The sequence below is a fragment of the Clupea harengus genome, chromosome 15 (assembly GCF_900700415.2).
Source record: "Clupea harengus chromosome 15, Ch_v2.0.2, whole genome shotgun sequence".
Taxonomy (NCBI): domain Eukaryota; kingdom Metazoa; phylum Chordata; class Actinopteri; order Clupeiformes; family Clupeidae; genus Clupea; species Clupea harengus.
Genome location: NC_045166.1, coordinates 13,050,481 through 13,070,480, shown reverse-complemented (window position 1 = coordinate 13,070,480; position 20,000 = coordinate 13,050,481). Strand labels below are relative to the sequence as shown.

Below are 20,000 nucleotides of genomic sequence, written 5' to 3'. Positions count from 1 at the left end.
GCATCCTCATGATGAATCATTCCCCGCACGCCGCTCCCGCTCTTTGGGATTACTCCACACACACTCTCAAGCACACACACACTCTCTCTCTCTGACTTACACACATACACACTTTCTCTCTCTTACACAAACACACACATGCTCTGTCTCTTACACAAACACACACACATGCTCTCTCTCTTATACACACACACACACACTCTTTCTCACTCTTTCTCAGTCTCTTAGTGTCTCTGGATTTTCGTGTGTGTGTGTGTGTGTGTGTGTGTGTGTGTGTGTGTGTGTGTGTGTGTGTGTGTTCCCCATCACTAATATTCATTCCCTAAAGCATATACTTCCTGCAGGAAGCCCTAGTTACATTTAACGGAGAACTAACAAAGTAATCTAAAGAGTTTAATAAAGTAATCTATCTATCCATCCATCCATCCACCCATCCATCTCTTTATCGCTCTCAGTCAGTCATTCAGACAAACAGTTAGTAAGATTAGAATGGGTGTGAATGCGGTCATGGAGTACTGAACCAGCATGGTACCTTGGGTTACTTTGCCCCTGCTCCTGTGTTTTACATGGGGCATAGGTTAACAACAGCACAAATACAAGTACAGTGGCACTGTTAAAGATCAGGTGTAAACACATCTCTCAGGTTTATGAATGTTTTAAAAGAGGATTTTCTCGCTTACAAAAGCAGTCCAAGGGGGGCTGTGGGTAGCCTTGAGGAAATTGTCTATCATGTGCTGAGGTAACTGTGTGTGTGTGTGTGTGTGTGTGTGTGTGTGTGTGTGTGTGTGTGTGTGTGTGTGTGTGTGTGTGTGTGTGTGTGTGTGTGTGTGTGTGTGTGTGTGTGTGTGTGTGTGTGTGTGTGTGTGTGTGTGTGTGTGCAAGTGTGTTACAGGCACCAAAGAGAATTTGAACGCTGCCAAGACGTTGCAGGAAATGTGGGCATCTGTAGAAACAGATCTGAAGAAACACGCCATCTCCTTGTTGGGGTAACACACACACGCATACAGGCACACACACACACATACACACTGTTGTTTTGTTGTGTGTGTGTGTGTGTGTGTATGTGTGTGTGTGTGGTACCATCTGCTGTTTACTGTCTCAGTGCCCACTGCAGCCTTCGGGTGGAGGGCAACAAGAGAGAAAGAAGAAGAGCCAGAGAGAGAGCGAGAGGGGGATAGAGGAAGGGAGGTAGAGAGAGAGATAGAGGGAGGGATAGAGATAGATAGAGGGATAGAGGAAGGTAAGGAGAGAGAACGATAGTGGGATAGAGGAAGGGAGAGAGAACGGGATAGAGGGAGGGAGAGAGATAGTGGTTGGCAGAGGGGGGGAGACAGAGGTGGAGGGGGAGGTGAGGGGGTTGAATTGTGTTTGTATGTAAGTATGTGTGTGTGTTTGTATGTATGTAAGTATGTAAGTATGTGTGTGTGCTAGTATGTGTGTGTGTTTGTATGTAAGTATGTGTGTGTGTTTGTATGTAAGTATATAAGTATGTGTGTGTGCTAGTATGTGTGTGTGTTTGTATGTAAGTATGTGTGTGTGTTTGTATGCAAGTATGTGTGTGTGCTAGTATGTGTGTTTATGTGAGCACTACATGTGTTCATTGAGTCATTTTTGTATGTTTGTGTAAGTGGTTGTATCTCTGAGTGTGTATATGTTGTGTGTGTGTGTGTGTGTGTGTGTGTGTGTGTGTGTGTGTGTGTGTGTGTGTGGTGTGACAGGTACATGTTGGGTGAGAGCCCGTGCTGTGTGGATCTGTCCAGCTGCAGGGAGGACGAGAAGAGCAGGATCAGCTTCAGTGATCACTCCGTTCCTCTGCCCGAAACGCCAAACACGTGGGCACTCGTGTTCAGGTCTTTACTGCACTACACACACACTACACACACACACACACTACACACACACACACACTACACACACATACACTACACACACACACACTACACACTACACACACATACACTACACACACACACACTACACACTACACACACATACACTGCACTACACACACACACCACACTACACACACACACACACACACTACACACATACACACTACACGCATACACACTACACACATACACACTACACACACACACACTACACACATACACACTCCACACACACACACTACACACATACACACTCCACACATACACACTACACACACCACAACGTCACACACCACAGGTCCTCACCACGCCCCAAACACACTGCACTACACACACACACACACTACACACACACACCACAGGTCCTCACCACGCCCCACACACACTGCACTACACACACACTACACACACACACACTACACACACACACACACTACACACACATACACTACACACACACACACTACACACACTACACACTACATACACTGCACTACACACACACACTACACACACACACCACAGGTCCTCACCACGCCCCAAACACACTGCACTACACACACACACTACACACACACACACACTACACACATACACACTCCACACATACACACTACACACACCACAACGTCACACACCACAGGTCCTCACCACGCCCCAAACACACTGCACCACAACGTCACACAGACACACACACACACACACACACTACACACGCACACACACCACACACTACACACACACACACACACACACACACTACACACACCGCAATGTCACAAATTCACTGGCTCTTAACATGCTCCAAGTTGAGTACATACGCTACATACACACTGCAATGTCATACGTCCACAACACACTAGTAACACACACACACGCATAAACACACATCCCCTAAGCACAGTAAAGCAAACCAAAAATAACACACAAAACACACATATACTCAGCACGCCCTGAGCATACATACCAAACATACCGAAGCGCACAGTGGTTTAAATGTGTGTGTGTGTCTTTGTGTGTGTGTGTGTGTGTGTGTGTGTCAGGGAGGTGTTTTTCATCCCTAAGGACACACTGCTGGTGGCTAAGGTGTACTCCCCTGTGGTGTCTGCACTGCATGTAATCAACAATGATACAGGAGAGGAGGTGCCCAAAGTCTTCCGCCGGGTAGAGCCCCACGTCTACAAGAACAACCAGGTGTGTGTGTGTGTGTGTGTGTGTGTGTGTTCACGTGTGTATGTGTGTGTGTACGTGTGTGTGTGTGTGTGTGTGTGTGTGTGTGTTCACGTCAGTTTGTGCATGTGTGTGTGTGAGTGTGTGTGACTAATTTATGTAATGTGTGATTATGCATACACTGACTGATGTTGCATGTGTGTGGGTGGAAATAATGCATTTGATGCAGTTGAAAATAAGCATTCGATTCAGTTCTTACTGCATGTATAGACATCGTGACTTACATTGTGTGTGTGGGTGTGTATGAACTGTATGTTTGTGTGTACATTATATGTTTATGTCTATGTTAGTGTGTTTATTTGGGTATGTGTTTGTTTGTATTATATGTGTGTGTGTGTGTGTGTGTCTAGAATGGTTACACGTTTGTAGCAGAGGCTCACACAGGTGAGGTGCCCAGCGGTCGCTGGCGGATGTGTCTGATTGGCTGTCGGCAGCCACTGCCAGTCCCTGCCCGAGAGACGCCTGTCAGCAGCTTCTGTGTGAAGGAGTTTAAAGACTACTACATACCCAATGACAAATACATCATATGCAGGTACACACACTCACACACACACACACACACATACACGCTCACACACTCACACACACACACACACACACACACACACACACACACTCACACACACTCACTCACACACTCACACACACTCACACACACACACACTCACATACACACAGACACAGACACACACACACACAATTCTTAGACTACTAGATAGCCAAGGGCAAATACATTGTCTGCAATTGTGTGTGTGTGTGCATGTTCATGTTCATGTGTGTGTGTGTGTAGGTTCTCTGTGAAGGCGAGTGTGGACGTGGTGGGGACGGTGCAGTTCCAAACGTCCGTGCCCTACGCCCACCTGCGTCTGACTGTGCTGAACCACGAGACCACCCTCACATCCACAACTGGCAAAGGCCATGTGCTCATCCCTGTGTTTACATTCAGAGCCGATGCAGGTACACACACACACACACACACACACACACAGAGGTTACACACACAGTCACACACACAGATTTCAGACCCACACACACACACACACACACACACACACACACACTCTCTCTCCCCTGCTTAAACCCTAAAATCCCCAGTGCTGGAAAAGTCTGCTTCTGCAGCATTGGATTCGCCCTCTCTAAATGACATGTGCACACACACACACATACACAAACACATTCACACTCATGCATACACACGCACACACAGACACACACACACTCACTCATGCACACATACACACACACACTCATGCACACACAAACAAACACACACACACAGGCCACACGTTCTGCTCTTGTTTACACTGATTTGTTTACCTGCAGACTCTGAGGAGAGCCAGACGGGGGAGGACACACTCCCCGAGACGGACATACTCTCGGAGGCGCCGTCACACACACACAAGTACATCGTACAGGTGGAGCTGCTCCATCGGACCTGGGCCGTGAGCGAGGCCGAGGCCAACTTCATCCAGACGCTTCGCCATGCCGAGAAGAACGACATGAGAGGTGCCTGCTCAGCCAGATCACATGCTCACTCTCAGCCAATCAGATTCTCCCCAATATACTATCATGCTCCAGACAGCCTCTGAGCCAATCACATTCTTTCAAACATGCTCTCAGCCAATCACGTGCTTCCATGCAGCTTCCCAGCCAATCAAATTCTCCCACATACACTTTCAGCCAGTCACACATTCCCATGCAACCTCTTACCCAATCACAGTCTCCCACTCTTAACAATCACACACTAACAGACCAACTACATTCTCCAAAATGTGTGTGTGTCTGCACGTGCGGGGAAAAAGGTTAGTGTGGAGTCGGTCAGAGGCCTGCCTGCCACTTGGCCTGCCTGCTTTGGGAAATAAGAGAAAATGGAGAATTAAATTAGCCCACATATCCAATTGCCCTATGGGGCTCACACTACACACACACACACACACACACACACATACACACACACATACTACACACTACACATATACACTACACACACACACACACACATACTACACACTACACACACACACACGCTGTCCAGCCAGCCATGTTGTTCGTCGTGTGTGTGTGTGTGTTTACATTTACATTTACATTTACATTTAGTCATTTAGCAGACGCTTTTGTCCAAAGCGACGTACAAGGGAGAGAACAGTCAAGCTAAGAGCAATAAAAAACCTGGTGTAACAATAAATACTACTTTACATAAGAAATAGAAAATGACCTAGAAAGGAAAAAGTGTGTGTGTGTGTGTGTGTGTGTGTGTGTGTGTATTCCCTGTGTCTCGTCTCCTTGGATGGACATACGGGTGTGTGGATGAAAGGGAAAGGTTTACCTTAAGGGCCATGAGTTGGCCAACCACAAGGAGAAATACAGTAGATCTGTTTTTACCCGGCTGGTAGTGAAGCTAACTGCTGATTGACACTATGTCTGAACAATTTGATTGCCAAAAGCAGGTCATTTTACCAGATGGCTGGTTGTGCATTAATTCTCCATCTGTGATAAAAATGTTTCTTGTTATAACTCAGAACTGTTTGTTGGAGAGACAATCCTGGAAGACAGAGAGAGGCTATTTTTGTGTGTGTGTGTGTGTGTCTGTGTGTTAAAGAGAGAGGCCTGAAGCATTGCACTTAGAAAGACAGACCCTTTAAATGTTATTGCTCTGACAAGGGTGGGCTGGATTTGTATGGAGCAACAATGCCCTCTGGTGGGCACAATGAGAACTGTGCTCCTCATAGGACTGGTACTTGCTTTCATTATGACCGACATTTTACGCATACACTACCGTTCAAAAGTTAGAAATGTCCTTGTTTCCCATGAAACCATGCATGAAATAAGTTTGAATGGGAGATATAGTACAATAAATAGAAAATATAGTCATTGACAAGGTTAGGAAAAATGATTTTTAATAATGATTTAATAAGTGTGTCCTTCAAACTTTCCTTTTGTCAAAGAATCCTCCATCTGCTCTTCTTTTGAAAACAAGGAACTTTCTAAGTGACCTTCCAACTTTTGAACAGAAGTGTTGATTGGTTGATTCATTCAACAGATCTTTGTATTCAGCATCAGGCAGAGCACGACAGCTCATAATGAAGTATGCCAAGTATTTGTCATGATGGCAGTTTGTCAGTGTGTGTAATTCTGTCTCTGTGTGTCATTCTGTGGCCTACTCCAGTCAGTGCTTATGCTTATAATAATAATAATAATAAAACTTTATTTATATAGCACCTTTCATGCAAAAGAATGCAGCTCAAAGTGCTTTACAGCAAATACATAATATGCACAAAGAAATTACATGCACATAAAAATAGACATCAAAGAAACATAACAAAGATATAGTGCAAAAAAAAAAAAAAAAAAATTATAATTATAATTATAATTATAGGGATATATTTAATCCAACCCCTTAATATCACCAGTAGAGATTTAAATTAAATTAAAAGTATTTTTATATATATATAGTGCGAAGTGGTAGCTAGTTAAAGGCTAATGTGAAGAGGTACGTTTTTAGTTTTCTTTTAAAGATGTTAAGCGAGCTGGCTTCCCTGATGTCTATAGGCAGTATGTTCCATAGCACTGGGGCGTAATTGACAAATGCTGCGTCCCCGATTTTCCTACGGCTTTTGCTGGGAACCTCCAATAAACCAGCATTCGATGATCGCAGTGTTCTTGAGGGCAAGTATTTGACTAGGGAGTTTGCAATGTAACTTGTAACTTATGCACCCCTGGCGTGTGTGTGTGTGTGTGTGTGTGTGTGTGTGTGTGTGTGTGTGTGTGTCCAAAGAGCCGTGACCTTTTCATTGATGCACTTCCTATTGTGTGACACAGACCAGTGTCCTGGTGCACAGTGCATTTACCTGTAGAATGATTTGCTTCCTGTCACATGATGCATTTCTGGTCATGTGACTTGCATCTGCTGTCTTCAGTCTCACCTTTCACCACAGTGGGCGCAGACAAGCAGGATGACCTGACCACGCCCACAAACACCGACCAATCCAGCAGCGAGGGCCAGAAGTCGTCGACGCCCAAGTCCACCCGGAAGGCCCGAGAGAAGGAGAAGGAGAAGGACAAGGAGAAGGACAAGGATAAGGAGAAGGTTGTGTCCAGAGTGGAGCAAGTATGTGTGTGTGTGTGTGTATGGGCAGGGAGGGAGGAGGTGTCTACGAGTGTGTGTATTTGTGTACATGTGTGTAATTGTTAGAGTGTGTGTGTGTATAGGCAGGGAGGGGGTGTCTACGAGTGTGTGTATTTGTGTAACTGTTAGATTCCTGTCTGTGTGTGTGTGTGTGTGTGTGTGTGTGTGTGTATGTGTGTGTGTGCGTGTGTGTGTCTGACTGTCTGTCTGTCTGTCTGTCTGTTTCTCTGTCTGTGTGTGTGTGTGTGTGTGTGTGTGTGTGTCTGACTGTCTGTCTGTCTGTCTGTCTGTGTGTGTGTGTGTGTGTGTGTGTGTGTGTGTGTGTGTGTGTGTGTGTGTGTGCTTCTGAGTGGTCTGGAGAGGCAGAATAAATGACAAGCGGAGCAGAAAGGTTCAGCCCTAAAGCCTCAAACACCCCCTCCATACATTTGGCAACCCAGTTTTGGAGTAACTTTGCCTCGGATGTCTGCTTTCTCAAAGCTACGAGGAGAGAGGCTTGTGCTCACAAGAGTCTCCCATTATGGACACGCCAAGGCCCAGAGGCTTCTTCTCTCACTGGACATTCCCCTTATTTACCACGTGTTATTCTTTAGGTAGATTATATTTATTAAGCACACATGAGTTTTGAAAAGCTCAGTCAGGGATTGGTCTTCCAGGATGTCAGTCAAACAGTCGAATGCAGGTGATTGGCTGAGCTGAAAAGAAAGTGCTGGAGGAGTGGAGTGGTTTGCTTTCATCATTCTTGTGTATGTGTTTTTTGTGTGTTTGTGTGTGTGGTGTGTTTTGTGTGTTTTGTATGTGTGTGTGTATGTGTTTGTGTGTGTGTGTGTGTGCGCACCGGAGGCTTTGGACACGAGCAAGCCGCATTGGACATTGCGTGTGGTGTGTGAGCAGACGGAAGCAGAGAGTGTGTGTGTGAAGAGAGACACGGAAAGACAGGAGCAGATCAAAGCCCTGAAGATGGCCTGGGAGAGCGCAGACACGGGCAGAGCTGTTAAGGTAACACACACACACACACACACACACACACACACAGAGACAACCTCACTGTCACATACACAATCATACACACATACACACATACACATGTATGCAGATAGGCACCTTCATATACACACCTTCATATACACACCTCCACAAACAAGATACATGAATACTCTCTCTCTCACACTCACACACACACACACACACACACACACAGACACACACAATCGGTAGAAAAAGGGGTGCACACACACACACACACCTTCCTGGACTGAATGTCACTGTGGATGAAAGTTCTGGAATAACTCAAAGTAAGTCAAGAGCTCAGAAGAATTCACTCATTTGAAATGGACACCCTCTGCTCTGCCTATGAGTCAACACATTAGTGTCAGACATCCCACAGGAAGAGGACACACTCCATGTCATCAGCAAGCTTGTCTTTCTATTTGTGTTATTGTCCCTCTGATAGACAACGTTTAACTATGCGTGTGTGTGTCTGTGAGCATGCATGTGTGTGTATCTGTGTCTGAGCTTGTGTGTGTGTGTGTGTGTGTGTGTGTGGTGTGTGTTATGTCTGTCTCTGTGTGTGTCCAGGCCCTGCAGTCTCGTCTGCAGTTTATAAATAAACATGTGCGTGGGTTGACTGGAGATAGACCAACAGATGGAACAGACCAAAGAGAGTCCGGTAAAACACCACACACACACACACACACACACACACACACACACAATCACCGACACACAGTCACCCACACATAAATACACACACACACACACACACACAAATGCAGACATGTACACGGTCACCCAAACAAAATCACTCACAAATACATATACACACATTCACATAAACCCAAAACCACACACACACACGCACTGCCAAGACAGTCAGCCAGACATTTTGCACAAGCCTACCAAAGCACTCGCACTCAAATCCCCCAAAAATGGCTTCTCCGTTTGTTCATCTGTTGTCCCAGAGTTCAGTTCAGTGCAGTTATGGGGGTTGCAGGAAGAACACGGAGTGATTCAAGGGAACATGGGGGTGATGAACAGAACACTGAAGAACTAGGGGATGATGCAAGCATCCTGGCATGGAACTCTGCCCTGCAGTCACAAGACACAGACACCTCACCGCACTACACACCACACACCACAAGGGGGCACTGTCAGCTCTGCTAATAATAAACGTACTGTGTGTGTCCGGTCTGTATTTGTGTGTGTGTGTGTGTGTGTCTGTATCTGTGTGTGTCTGTATCTGTGTTTGTGTTTGTGTGTTTGTGTGTGTGTGTGCATGTGTGCATGTGTTTGTATGTCAGTTTCCCAACAGTCTCCTGATTTTACCATCAGACAGTTTACTCCCATGGACTACACACCCTATATAAGGTAAAACACACACACACACACACACACACTCACACACACATAACTATACACACTATTATTGATCTGATCTGAGGCTGTTACATGATTGTGTCTTTGCTTCTCGCCCTCCACCGCCTCAAAGCTTACAGTCTCTCTCTCTCTTTCACTCTTTCCTCTCCATCCCTCGGTTTTCCCAGGCACACCCGTTCGCAGCCTCTCCTGAAGGATGCGGACATTGAGGAGCGTCAGCAGGTGGAACGTTCCGAGCGGATCCAGGAGTTCCGTCTGCAGCGAGACATGGTTCTAGAGCGCCGCAAGCAGGAGATCATCATGCGGCATGAGCTCAAGAGACGCCAGATCGAGCTCTATGATGGTATACAGGTCAGGAACGCACAAATACATGCACTTTAAGGTTACATGTGTAGACATACGCACACATACATTTACCCACACACACACACACACACACACATACAGGACACACATACATTCACACTCACTCATGAACATGCAAATCTACGCAGGCACATGCATATACCATTAAGCCATTCTGGTTCCTTGTGTTATTTGTTACATTTGCAGCGATCTGCTATTAAATGTCCAATCTCTAAAGAAGGTGAAGGGGATGGGGAACAATACAGTACTGCTACTAGTTGCTGGCTGATGGAGAGCATGAGAGTGTCCTCCACCCCAGGGCTGTTCCTTACGTAGCTTTGTTTCTTTGTGGATGTGTTGCGGCCCTTGCTGCTGTCCATGGTCCTGAACCTCTCACATTGTTACTCACACACACACAAACACACACACACACACACACACACACACACTCCCCCTCTCCAGCTATTCATGATGTCTCCACCCCCCCCTCTCTGCCCCTTTCTCTGCCTGCTATTTCTTCCTGATCTTTCCATGTCTTCCCTTCTCTCTCTCTTCCCCCTGTTTCTCCCTGCTCTGTTCATCCCTTCTCCCCTTCCCCTTTCCCCTCTCCATCTCTTCATATCTCTTCAACCCCCACCCCCTCTGCCCCATCTCTCTCCCCCTCTTCTCTTTCTCTGCCCCCCCTCTCTCTCCCTCTGTCTCTCTCTCTCCTCCCTCCGTCAGGTCTGTCTGTCTGAGCAGAGGCAGCGTGTGCTGGAGGCTCGCGAGGAGTTCCACTGCCGCCTGCTGGAGGAGGAGGAGCAGCGGCGCAAGGAGGAGGTGGCCTGCGAGGCCCAGCGCCAGTTGGACCTGGAGAAGAACCAGGCGCAGGCCGCCACCACCCGCAAGAGCGCCGGCAAGAAGAAGTGACCCCATTGCCCCCCCCTCCCCACGGCCACAGTGGCGTGTCATCTTTAGAGGGGGTCTCACTCCCGTGGCTCATATTGCAGGTCCTCTGCTTCTCTTTCATACACAGTGGAAACGCTCCAGAAACTCTTATTTATAAAAAGGGAATAGTCCAACACTTACTATGGAAGTCTACCTAGATTCTGTATATACGCTTGTGTTTGTCAGTCTGCAAGTCCTTGTTTGTTTGATGTGACTGTAAATGCTTATAGGTATATGTGTGTGTGTGTGTATACATTTCACAATAGGCGTTATGTTTATGTGAGTGTGTATTCTGCTCTGGGTGCAGGAAAATTCAAAGATCATTTGTAGAACACTTATTGAGGTCTGTGTGAACTTAAATAAGGTATGGTTGAATCGTTGTGATTGGCTGATAAAAAATGACTTCATTGCCACACCCATGAATTACTCAACCCATGTCTGCTTGGTAGCGCCCCTGCTTTGTGTCAATGAAATGAGCACATATAGGTGTCCTGCCTATTCTCACTGTGTGGTTGCTCATGTGAGAGGCCCGTCCACAGTGCTTGGGGCCCTATGACATTAGGGCCCATTATATTTATATAAGTGTGTATTCTGCTCTGGCTGCAGGTACATTTAAAGAGAACCTGTGGATACAATTCACCTATTGACTTTGAAAGCTACCTTTTGATTGTTTTTTTTCTTCTGATATCTATTCTACAGCAGTCACTGAGTCTCTCCCCTTGTCTCTCTCTCTCTCACTCACTCACTCAGACATATACACACACACACACACACACTCTTATTCCACAAAATGAGTTTTTGTTGTTGCTGACTATCAGATTTGTATGGGTTTGATTCTGTGTTGGGCGGTGAAAGCCACAGCTCCTCATACAAGCCAAACCAACCAGCAGCCAATAAAGTTCCCGTAAGTGTCCTAAAAGACATGGCATGTTTTGTCTCCAGACTTTACTAGAAATACTCTAAGCAGTATGGCCTTCCTTGTTATACGAATGAATGATACGACTCCATGAATGACTGGCATTCAATTTGCAACTTGTGTGTGCATGTGTAAATAACTCTGCCCTTGTGGATGCAAGAAGGACTTTTCTAGATGTTTGAGACGTGTTGAGTTTCTAGGCCAATACTGTCTCCCATTAGATGCTGTTGTTTAACAATGGTTTCCTTTATGTTATGTAATGGCACACATCATGCTGTGTTTAAATGTGTCACTGGAGTCTGAAGTGGTGCAATGCTTCACTCTATCCGTGTGTGTTAAACCACCTCTGACTGCATGTAGCCCAAGTGTGCTCAGCATTTTATCACTGTGACGCTGCACAAATGTCTGGACAGCTGTGTGTGTGTGTGTGTGTGGTGTGTGTGTGTGTGTGTGTGTGTTTCCTGTCTGAATCCCCTCTGGACTTTGCTGTGGCTCAGGCTCTCTGACAACCCATGTAATTGTGATATATCACTGTTCCCTGTGTGTGTATGTATGTGTGTGTAGGTGTATGTATGTGTGTGTGTGTGTGTGTGTGCATGTACACGGGAGAGAATCTGTGTGTGCGTGTGTGCCTGCCCTTGCCAATGTCTTTTGAAAGCCTGTCAGATCACACTCGGCTCAAGCAGGACACGGGGGATTTTTGAACCGATTGCGGGGACAAAACAGCCAGCATCTTAACCTCACAAAATGTCAGACTTGACTTCCATCTCGGGCTTAAACCTGTGCCGGTCCTCTGGGGCTTAAGACCAGCTCCCCTAAATAGCACAGGAGACATAGCCTGGCTGCCCAGGGACTGCTGAGCTGTCCGGTCCTGTCTGCCCAGCCCCAGCACACTGAACAATGAGATGGAGCCTGGGCCTGTCTTAGACAGCTGTTGCCAGACGTAATTCAGTTTGACTTATTTATACGGTGCCATTAGCTGTGGACATGGTCTTGAGGGCTTTTACAGGATCCTGTATCCCCAGAGCAGGCAGAACAAAGACGGTGGTCAACCAGAAGTCCTTTTAAACAAGAGCGGAACCTGGCTCAGAAAGGGGGGGGGGGGGGGGGGCCCATCTACCTGAGACAGGCCCAAGAATGAAGAGGGAAGTAGGGAAGGAAGGAAGAAGGGGAGGAAGCGATAGATCAAAGACAGCAAGGGAAGATAAGCAGATAAACATACATTAGCAAATGAATATACACATATATAAACACATATATGTATGTGTATGGGTACTGTTTGTGTGTACACTGTGAATACATTAGAATTATATCTTGGGGTAAATTCATTGTCAGGTAGTGTTGTATTTAAAAGGACCCTGCCCAGATCTGAGTGGGGTCTATGCAACATCAAGGCTAGGTGAGTTCCACAGTCTACTGCCATATAGTGTTTCTCTCACCCTCTGTATCTCTCTATCCATCCTTCTCTCTCAAGCTCTCTAACTCTAACCTTTTTCACTTTAACATCAGCAAACAAATGCCTGCCTATATCTATATTTGACTCATCATGTACTTTTAATCGCTCATCACTCTTCAAGTGTGACTCGTCATGACATTGGGACGCATGAATACAATCCCACTTTCATATATATTTCATACACACACACACACACACACACGGCCTGGTGATGTCACAGAGACAAGTCTTTTCATCACTAACCTGCACCACCATAAAAGGCCTCCAAGCCTGGAGCCCTGAGTAAACCGGTGAATCTGATTGGACAGTCATGTGGGAAATTATCTATTGTTATGTGTGCCGTTGCCATGGTAATATGTAAATATCAACGCATCACGTAAAGAGCATTGCTTCAAAGAAAGCTTAAAAAAAACTATTTTAGATCAAAGTACATTTTATCTTGTCGATGTTATTCAGCAAATTTATATATCATATTTCCATGTGTGTATGCAAGGTTTCATTAGTAAGTTTGTTCTTTAGTTACCTTGGCAGACTTACATTCAGCACTTAAGTGAAACCAAGCACCATGCAGACATGTACACACACACACACACAGGTTACACCAGTCAGGAAGCACCTCCTTCACTATGGAAACAGCCTTGTGCACTTTGGCCCTTCTGAGAAACAATACACACACACACACACACACACACACACACACACAAACGATACAAACCGCATCAATGGAAATCTTATCAAAGCCCATAAATAGTGACCTGAATGGAAAGCTAAATACTAAATACTTAAAACAGACCCCTCCTCAATCTCTCTTCCTCACACACACTCACACACACACACTCACTCTTGCTCATTAGATGAATGGGAGGGGGACGACAAAGCTGTGAAATTAAACCATTGATGTTCCAGTCAGTAGCTCAACCTCCTACGCTGTTTTATGAGTGTGTGTGTGTGTGTGTAACAAAAATCCAGAGGTATTACCTTATAAGGGCCTAGGTCTCTATTGTGGTGCTGCTTCAATCGTGTTTCAGCATCAGTGACAAAACAAGAGCAAACACTGGATGCGTGGGCACACACACACACACACACACACATTATGACTATAAATGGTGCAGGTATTAAGGAGTGAACATCTTTCTTTCTTTTATCTGAGCCAATGACAGTAGGCAGCACCCAAAGTCACAAGCAAAGCACATCTGTCTGGCTGCATTCTGCAACGGCTGATGAATGAATGCTGTGTGAGTGTGTGTGTTTGTTAAGTGAGTCGTGTGTGTGTGTATTAAGTGAGTGTTGGATAAGATACGTCATGTATATCTTTGTGTGTTTGTGCGTGTGTGTGTGTTTGTTAAGTGAGTCGTGTGTGTGTGTGTTAAGTATTGGATATGTTACGTCGTGTATATCTGTGTGTGTTTGTGCGTGTATGAAGTATATGATGTTCCGGTCTGCGTATTCTTCCATGTGTGTGTGTGTCTGTTTATTTTGGGTTTAAATGTGACCTGCACGTGTTCAGTGATATCAGGTCTATGTTAGATCGGGCCTTAACATGAGGTTAGATCTTTTAGCTCTCTGATTGGTTTGTTTTGGTATACCTGGCTAGCTGCTGCTGCTGCAGTGTTGGTGGGGGTAAATACAGGGATAATATCCTCCTTCATCTGTATTAATTACGCTGACTAATTAAGCAAGGAGACAACGACTGACGTCAGAGTGTCACAGTGTCATACCGCGAGACGTGGCAGAGGCGCCTCTTTCTTTCTCTTTTTCTCTCCGTCTCTCTGTCTCTCTCACACACAGACTGTCTCTGCCTTTCTTACACACACACACATTCTCTCTCTTCCTTCTCTATATCTTTCTCTCTCACACACACACTCTCACTCTATCTCTCTCTCAGCGCACGCACACACAGTCTCTCTCCCTCTCTCTCTCATCTCTCTCTCCATCATTTCTCTTCCATCCCTTTGAAGTGGACGCTAATTGCATGTGTAATTAGTCAAGTGACTGGGGCAATCTGGTGTCCCTCAGGGATATTGATTATAACATAACATGTGTTATACATGATGATCAGAATACGCTATCTGTTTTAGGCATACACACACACCCACCGAATATAACAGCATGCTTTTTGTAGACAAGCAGTCTGTGTCCACCGACCTGTGTGAAAAATCCAGGAATATCTCCACCCTGAGAGTCTTTATATCAGGAGATTGCAGGCTTTGCGCTGTACCAATGCCAAGAACTCCACGCTTGAGGCACAATAGGGACTCTTGCAGAGGTATGGCAAGTGCAGATCCAATGAACAAGGCAAAGAGTTTCAGCTCTCATGCATCTTTCTGCACCCACCCACCCCCCTCCCCCCAGGATAAAACGGGATTGGGTAAAAGCAGTCCCTCCAAATGCACACGCATGCACGCACACGCGCACACTTGCAAACACACATCTGCCTAGTTAAACCAGAGGGGAAAAAATGATGTGTCATGTGCTGTCTACGTGTCACGTAAAATGTTTTTGCTCTGTATTTGTTCATGTTCAGAGAAATGAGGGAGGGTTGGATTTTGCTACTAGACACTGTTCTATAGTGCGTGGCTTTTTGGCTGTAACCTCGGCGCCAGGTTTATCGGGCAGGTGATGTGCACGCGTGCCTCCGTGGCTTTGGCCGAGGCATCCTAGGGCCGCCAGGTGCAGTGGGCGGGGCCGGCCAGGCACGGGCGCAATGTGACGGCAGGCGCGTACTCTGTTGCGGTCACCGGAGCGGCAGGCGGCGACTTTTATCAAACATCCGGGTGTCGTGCGAAATGCGCAGGCTCACCGCTGCAGCTGTGTGTGAAAGAGCGAGAGAGAGAGAGAGCGCGCTAGAGAGAGCAAGACGCAGCGGGACAGTGGTCGGTGGAGGAGAGAACTATATCGACGCTTTATGCGACCACTCCGGTTAAAGCATTAAAATAGAGTATCCACATTTACGAGCTGGCATACACATACTGCTCCGGTGACGGCCGAATATTCGGACATGGAGACCGCAGTGACAACACGGGATAAAATGTGAGATTTTTATTAAGAATAACCAAAAAGCCAGCGAGTGTGGCGTACCCCCACCACATCCCCTGATCTTTTCCGGGAGATCTGATTCCGTGTGGTCGGTCCTGCGTGGCATCGCGTGCTCACGGAGAGGAGCATGAAGAAGTTTAACATCCGGAAGGTGCTGGACGGACTAACAAACGTGTCTTCTGCCACGCCGTCGCAACCACTGGGCGTGAGGGAGAACGACCTAATCCACGAGACGCTCCAGTCGGAGCACTTCCAGCTCTGCAAGGTGGGGAAGCTGCAAACACGCACGCACACACACATATGTTGCCACCATACTAACTGGTAAACTGAAGCTACTGCATCCTGGCTCTCTTGCCATAGCGACAGAAGTGTCAAGTGCGGTCATGCATGCTCCATCTGAGCCTGACAAAAACCCTGGGCGAGTGCTATCCCGGCCCGTTACCCCCCTACTGCACTCTTCCGTGGATTCTTGTGTTTAATTAATGCGACATCAGCTCACAGCTGTGTGTGTGTGTGTGTGTGTGTTTGTGTGAGCGTGCTTGTGAGCGACCGCCTGTGTGTGTGTGTGTACGCGCACGCGCGAGTGTGTGTGTCTATGTGTGTGCGTACGCGCCTTAAAGCCTTGAAAGACGGAAAATTCAGATAACATATCTGTCCCGCAGTGCTGGCCATGCGCATCGCCTCAGCTGCGTGTGGTGTAGTTGTAGAGATGCGGAGGTCGATGGATCTGAAAGGGTCTCTCTCTCAATCTCCCTTGTGTGAGGGATTGTTCCAACTGGGTGGAGATGGCCCTGTGCACAGAATTCATCAAGGGACCATGGTCTGCCTTCCGTTAGGACACGATGAGAGAGTTCCGGGCATTTGAACGCATGGTCCGCCTAGAAGAATGCCCCAAAAGCCCGCAGGATGTCCAAAAACGCTACAGTCGCACATTGGTCAATGCGCTCAAAATATGTGAAGCCGTCTTGACGTCTAGCTCGTTCCCAGGATAACGTGGTCTGCGCTTTGTTGTTGGTGACGGTGGCTCGTTGCGATAAGGACAGAACGAAAATGGGGGAGGATGGACGAGGTGGGGGGCAGTGTTAAACCGAGGGCGTAAAAGAGACAAGACAGGATCTAGACGTTTCTTCCGTGTGCTTGGAGAATGTAGCTTGGAGGCAAGAGAGACAGCAAGGGTGATGAGGAGGGGGGTGGAATAAACAACCGCCTCTTGCATAATCTGCTGTACAGGGATTAACGTGTCAATTGCAGTGGCCCAATGTGATAAAGGCAAAGGGGAAGAACCAGGCACACATATATGTACACATCACACACATACACGCACACACACACACACACACACACACACACACATGCTGGTGTTGATTTGAAGGCCTACTGACAGATGAAGGGACACACGTACAGGCGACTTTGGTGGACGCACTCAGTCTGCTGGCTCTGCGTGGGCTTCAGTGAGCTGCAAAACTGATGTTCTAGTTGATTAGAAGGATCAACGAGCGCTGTTGAGGAGCTAGCCCAGACAAGCGGTGGTATATCGTTGGTAATTGTAACGATTTTGCGTCGTACATGCACGCATCAAATTCACACATTTGCCCGTGCTCTCTCTCACACGTACCTCTGGCATCTCCACGCATCGGCGTTACGCTCATTTACGTTTGTTTGTTTGTTTAATTAGATTCGTAAAGTGTCCCACGGTTACTCCTCTTTTTCGAGAAATTGCCTACTCCCTCACTCTATCTCTCGCTTTAAACAACAGATATGTAACAGTTGTACACAAGGGGCGACACACACACACACAGAGCGAGAGAGAGAGAGAGAGAGAGAGAAAGAAGCGATGGTTGTTCCCTTGAGACGCAGGTTTTTGGTGATTAATTGGTTCTCGCTGCGTTCTAATGAAACCCGCAGCACGAGGCGTTCCACCGCGCTGTCTGGCCGGATCAGACAGAGCTGCTCTACACAAAGATTAAAATAATGATTTACGTAAGAATCCATCCGAGGAGAGCGATGCTGACGCGCCCGCTGCCTGCGCACGGCACCGGTGCCGAGCCGGAGCCAAGCTCGCGCATCACTAATGCTAAATGAAACGTCACGAGCAAATGACAACAAATAAATGCAAGCGATAGGCCCCTGATGTATTGTGTGAGAGCGAGGATCGGTTAGAGAGAGAGAGAGAGAGAGAGAGAGAGAGAGATTTGCTGTTTGAGCCGCAGTGCTAATGTACGTCGGCAGGTGTTTGTGTCTTACATAATATGCTTTATCGCTATTAAATACACACACATTCACACATGCAAACATTCGTAAATATCTGCTTTGGCTGCAGGAGATGAATTTCAGTCTTTCTGGCTAGGGAACACATCTTTAGTGTGTTTAAAAAAAATGTAGTGCTCAAAGCACCACAAAAGCCAATAAAAGACATCTGTCTGTCTGGCAGAAGTAACAGAGGATAGGGTTTGAGCTGTATGCTTCTGTGTTTATGTTGTTTGAGTGCGTACTTAAATCTTTACAAGAGTGTGTGTGTGTGAGTAAACTGAGTGTGCAGGTGTGAAAGTGTTTGTGTGTGTTTGTGTGTGTGCGCGCACCTGTGTGTGTGTGTGAGAGCGAGAGAGAGCACATTGAGTGTGTGTGCATCAATGTGAATGAGACAGAAGCGTAACACACTTGTGATTGGCCCCAGTGCAAATATTCTCAAACCACCACAGCCTCATTTCTCCAACTATCACCACACACCAAACACCCGGAATAGCTTTAGCCAGCCCACACTAACAAAGACAATACAAAGGCAGCTCACACAGTATGTCAATAAGCATAGAGCAAATAGCCATCAAGAAAAGCCCAGCCAGTTATTATAGTCCTACACAGTATGAATGAATGGACACCCGATCACACTATCACTTGCATTAATATAATTCAGCATTCATCATTAATGGCACAGCGGTTATCACAGACTCAGATTGCAATAGGTGTGTGTATGAGAGGGAGCAACCAAATTAAATAAGTCGTGGGTAGAAATAATATTTATTTTTTAATAAAACATTCAGTTTTGGAACAAGTTTCATTCAATAAGACAAATACAAATACATAAAAAGAGGCTGTGACTGTAAATGTTATACACAAGGTGGGAAGGTGGTATATATATATATACACTATATCTACGATATCTACTATATCTACTATAGCTATCTCAATTACAAGTAAGTTTAGTGATATTGTTGAATGGTTACTTTCAAGACTGGTCAATGAAACGGTCAATGCATGATGGGGCGTACCTACAATAGTGCTGCGTCAGCTGCAGGCTGCACTGTGGATAGTGACGCCAGGGGTATGAGAGTGTGTGTCCTTTAGTGTGTGTGTAAGTACACATTAAAGTCATGTATGCTTTACATGCAGTATCTCAGGCCTGGTCTCTTCTGATCCCCTGTGCAGACGGTCCTTCATTGCGTGTGTATTAACGTGTGTGTGTGTGTGTGTGTGTGTGTGTGTGTGTGTGTGTGTGTGTGTGTGTGTGTGTATGCATGTGTGTAGGTACACATTAAAGCCATGTATCCTTTTTATGCTGTAACTCAGCCTTGTCTCCTCTCCTCTCCTCTCCTTTTCTCTCTGCTCCTCGCCTCCCCTATGCAGACTGTCCGTCATGGCTTCCCCTATCAGCCCTCGGCTCTGGCCTTGGACCCTGTCCAGAAGCTCCTGGCCATCGGA

General features: G+C 46.4%; 2 protein-coding genes across 3 annotated transcripts in view; both read left to right on the top strand.

Moving 5' to 3' along the window:
• Positions 1-11,815, top strand: part of adgb (androglobin) — a 46,334-nt gene extending 34,519 nt beyond the window's left edge. The window contains exons 23-34 of the mRNA XM_012824670.3: positions 893-986; positions 1,719-1,850; positions 2,936-3,086; positions 3,473-3,654; positions 3,913-4,079; positions 4,446-4,628; positions 7,040-7,230; positions 8,092-8,247; positions 8,827-8,917; positions 9,549-9,615; positions 9,792-9,975; positions 10,693-11,815. Coding sequence (XP_012680124.2) covers positions 893-986; positions 1,719-1,850; positions 2,936-3,086; positions 3,473-3,654; positions 3,913-4,079; positions 4,446-4,628; positions 7,040-7,230; positions 8,092-8,247; positions 8,827-8,917; positions 9,549-9,615; positions 9,792-9,975; positions 10,693-10,878 — 1,784 coding nt within the window. The 3' untranslated portion in view covers positions 10,879-11,815. The remainder of the gene's footprint in view (positions 1-892; positions 987-1,718; positions 1,851-2,935; positions 3,087-3,472; positions 3,655-3,912; positions 4,080-4,445; positions 4,629-7,039; positions 7,231-8,091; positions 8,248-8,826; positions 8,918-9,548; positions 9,616-9,791; positions 9,976-10,692) is intronic.
• Positions 11,816-15,726: 3,911 nt separating this feature from the next.
• The window catches only part of stxbp5a (syntaxin binding protein 5a (tomosyn)), a 96,771-nt gene continuing 92,497 nt past the window's right edge, over positions 15,727-20,000 (top strand). For both annotated transcript variants that reach the window (XM_031582010.2, XM_031582009.2), the window contains exons 1-2: positions 15,727-16,569; positions 19,926-20,000. The exon at positions 19,926-20,000 is cut by the window's right edge and continues 23 nt beyond it. In XM_031582010.2, coding sequence (XP_031437870.1) covers positions 16,432-16,569; positions 19,926-20,000 — 213 coding nt within the window. In that variant the 5' untranslated portion in view covers positions 15,727-16,431. The remainder of the gene's footprint in view (positions 16,570-19,925) is intronic.